This window comes from Pundamilia nyererei, unplaced genomic scaffold, assembly GCF_000239375.1.
Source record: "Pundamilia nyererei isolate P.nyererei 1_Seehausen unplaced genomic scaffold, PunNye1.0 scaffold00185, whole genome shotgun sequence".
Taxonomy (NCBI): Eukaryota; Metazoa; Chordata; class Actinopteri; order Cichliformes; family Cichlidae; genus Pundamilia; species Pundamilia nyererei.
Genome location: NW_005187586.1, coordinates 1046466 through 1050533, shown reverse-complemented (window position 1 = coordinate 1050533; position 4068 = coordinate 1046466). Strand labels below are relative to the sequence as shown.

At 42.6% G+C, this 4068-nt stretch overlaps 1 protein-coding gene across 1 annotated transcript in view; it reads right to left on the bottom strand.

Annotated features, from left to right (window-relative positions):
• The window catches only part of clpb (ClpB family mitochondrial disaggregase), a 520737-nt gene that overhangs the window by 20481 nt on the left and 496188 nt on the right, over positions 1-4068 (bottom strand). The window contains exon 5 of the mRNA XM_005746923.1: positions 3812-3940. Within this exon, the coding sequence (XP_005746980.1) occupies positions 3812-3940 (129 nt within the window). The remainder of the gene's footprint in view (positions 1-3811; positions 3941-4068) is intronic.

The window sequence follows — 4068 nt, the reverse complement described above, 5'->3', positions numbered from 1 at the left end:
AGGCTTTCGAGCCTATACAGCTTGGAGTAAGACAACATGCATGAAGAGGATGATGTGGACAAAATACTCATTTGCCTAATAATTCTGCACTCCCTGTATAGATACACACACAACTCAATAAAAACGTTACTTGACAACTACAAGAAGAGTTTCTGGGTTTTTCCAAGCGTAGCTGCTGAGTAGGAGAGAGCACAGTCACTAACTTCTGATGCACACACAGTCATTTGTTCTATAAGCAGGCCTGAAAAAAAACATGACCGAAACCACTCAGTTCAGAGAAGAGCTTCAAGGGTTACTCCTAGTAAAACATCACCAAGCTCCAACTATATTTACCAGAAATGAAATAAATTTTTAAAAATTGATGAAGTGAAAGATGAATTCAGCTTTCAACAGTAATGAACACAATGCTGCACTTCTTATAGATTTCTTCTGATTTTCTTTCTGCCACTGAGAGTCAAATGGGTTTGTGATGAGTCAGTGTTTAACAGTCTGTCTTTATAAGAAGCTCGGTCTACACTGACTGACACTCATGAGAGAAAACAACATTAGTAACTTCAGTACTCTGTACTGTGATGCTGTACGGCCCACTACGAACAAGAAATCCCATCTGAACTTTTTCTTCAGAACACAGAAAAAAAAAAAAAAAAGCAAACAAACTATGTAATCAGTACAGGTGATTGTTGCTCTATTGCTCTGAGCACTGGCCGCAGAGACTAATAATCACTGTGATGATTATCGATAAACCCCTAAATTTCGTGACCTGCTCAGAAGCCATCGATCCTGACAATACGCCACAACCTCCCCCCCCCAAAAAAAAACATGAGGCCGAAAAGCAATAAAGTACCACACACACGCGCCAACACCAGACATAATAAATAGCATCATTTAGGGCTTTAATATCAGGCCAACCCTCTGGGCCATAGCACTTTATAACAGGATCAACACTAACAACAGTCACACACACACACACACACACACACACACACACACACACGATCCCTTCATTAGGAGTGCTTTAGTTATGCCTATTAGGAGTGCCCTCCTCTTTCCCATTTCCTCCTCCCTCTCTTTCAGTGCAGCTGGTGGGAGAGAGCCCCTGCTGGTCTTTATGCATGCGTGTGTGTGTGTGTGTGTGTGTCTTTGTGTGCATCTGCGAGCATGTGTGTCTCCTCTGGCCTCTTACCACCTACAGAGCTGTCCATTACTCAGTGCCCCTGGCCACAGGCCCGATGTGGAGCACGGGGAGAAACTAGAGAGCCTCTGCAGGTAGGGTGAGGGACTGTGTGGCGAAGTGAAGCCTGAGGGTGGGCCTGGAGACTGTGATGGATGGAGATGTGAGTGGAGGGCCGGCTAAGGCCAAAAGAGCAAACCCACAGCTAGTAGAGTTACACAGATGAACACAAACACAAGGGAAATAACAAGGCTCAGTGTGTACATACATGAAAGGAAGATGACGCACAAAATAGCGAACACACACACACACACCAAAATCCACATAGATGTCCTGAAGCTGTGACAGTTCATAAGATTTTTTTTGTGATGATGTAAAAAAGAAAAAAAAAGATGGATAGGATGCTACGAATGGAAAATGGCTTAAAGGAAAGAAGGATACCGGAAGCTCGTATGAGGAGGAAAAACAATGAAACATGCACAAGAAACTAATTACACTCACATTTGCACGGGATCACAGATGCATGGCAACATGTGATTGAGGGCGCGTGATGCCACAAATGCTATTGGCAGCGATGGTGGCGCCAACCCTGCACAGGCCCAGCCGGGCGAGCGACAACCAAGCCCGTCTTTAATCCAATTGTCCTAAAACAAATGTCTCTGCTTCGTGAAATTTCTTACCTTTTTAATTCAAAAATGCGTCTGCAGAACATTTGATCGAGTTAGTTGAGGTGATTTGTTTAAGCGTACGGAGTGCTTACAGAGGCAGGGGTGAGACGGGAGAGACAGGCTGACAGAGCTTCAGATGCATCATCCATCATAAACATAAACAAGACATTAATACAAGCTCCTGTGCATCTGCGTGTGTGCGTTTCACTGAGCGTAGAGTGATCCTAAAATGGAGTGTTTTTAGATTAAAAGCCTAATCGACCTAAAAGACGACAACAAACAACAACTTCACCAATGCAAGTTTAAAAAAAGAAAAAGAGGGAAAAAAGGCATCCACACACTGAAACAAGAATATCAGATGGATGAAATCATACTTGAATATATGAATACTTTAATTAATCATATGGGGGCCTGAGTGCACTAACATACATGGTCACACACACACACACACACAAAGACTCACACTTCCTGTGCTTGTGGAGCTACCCCAAGGGCATGTTCTGCGAGGAGGTCACAGTTCAACGAGGCCTAGCTTGTTTAAGAGCTGCTCGCCTGGAAACTGAGGGGGGATACTCTGCCTCCAGGGTCTGCGTGTGTGTAATAGTGGCGCTGAGTCAACGGCAGGTGTGAGTGTAACGGGGGGGGGGCAAAGGAAGCAGAGAAGTAATCAATTTCAAATGAGTTTTGTAATGCTGTTTATATCAGTCGCAGGGGATGCGTTCAAGTGATGATATCTGAAAAGCTGGTGGAGGTGAAACTGCTTTTAGCTTTAAAGACGGAACGAGAACTATTCTGTTTAATAATCAAAGTAAAAGGTCTTAAACTGACTGTTACTCTTGAATTGAGCTGTCAGTAAACAAACTTGCATATATTCAGGGTCTTGCATTATGTATTTCTACGAGAAATTGCGATTTAACTATTTACATACATTTAATATCAGATTACCATAATTACATTAACAACAAAAAGGCAGCCATCACCACAAATGATTTGGTCAACATTACTACTCATCAACCTTTGAAAAATAGTGCATTTGATGTACATTTCATTTAACTTGACTTATAATTCTAAATTAAAAAAACATTTAAAAGAAAGAAAACGTCCCACAGCAGGGAGTGAATCTGGATTACAGTTAAAGAAAGTTATTACAATGATCATTTTATTCAAATTATCTCACTTAAGTTGTTTTTGGAAGGTAAAATTGGTCATGAAATGAAACATTAACTGCCCCGCCTACTTTTAACGATAGTGACTCGTTTAGATTTTGTCTAGTTGGACAAAGAGAACCAAAAAATGTTTTGTTTTTTTCCACTCAATCCCAACTGTAACAGAATGTCACAGTTCAGGTAAGAATTTGCAAATTTACATTTAAAAGCCTCTTTAGATAATTAAAGTGCCATTTGACCTGACTTATCAAGACCACTGAAAGGTATGATTACAAACATCTTTATTCATTTAGATTCCCATTAGCCACCGCAACAGCAGACGCTAACATATGGAACTATTATATTACAATGTGCCTGGAAACATCACCTCCACAGAAGACGAAACAAGCAAACTGTCAAACTGAGATCAAACAACTCAAACTTCTCCCACCAGTGGACACTATCATCTGTCAGCTGTGTTTGCAGAGGCTGACAGAGTGTAGCCTCAGGAAAGGCAGACTGAGTTCACCTAGGTAAGAGCTACTAAAATCCTCCGCCCACTGTACAGTGGGCGCGCAGGATTGAGGAGTGTATATAAAATAAAGGTGGAGACTGCCACACAGCTTGGCAGTTATTTGACTTTAATAATACCTAAGATATTCTCTATTAAAAATTGCACCTGTAAGGCATCAGACTGCAAAGCAACAAAGCAAAACACATGGAGGCTGCTGCATCTGTCATCACCTTTACTTCTCTTACGCTGACACTCTGAGGCCCCCCGTGGGCAGTGATGGGACGGTTGTAATGATTCGGGGTCGGTAACGTACCAGCCTCAAGCAGCATGCGTACAGCGCGTGGGTCGTCGGCCAGCGTAGCGTAGTGAAGCGCTGTGCAGCCACGGAAACCAGCCCTGCTGCTCAGCCTGCTGCTGAACTCGTCCTCTCTGGACACCAAGACTGCAGAGAGCGGACACGAGGAGACAGAGGAGGAAGAACAATTAGAACCACAAGCTGCTTTTTCTGTGCAGAACGTGCACAGGTTGGCTCCCAAAATACAATAAAATAAAAACAAAACCAAAAAGTCT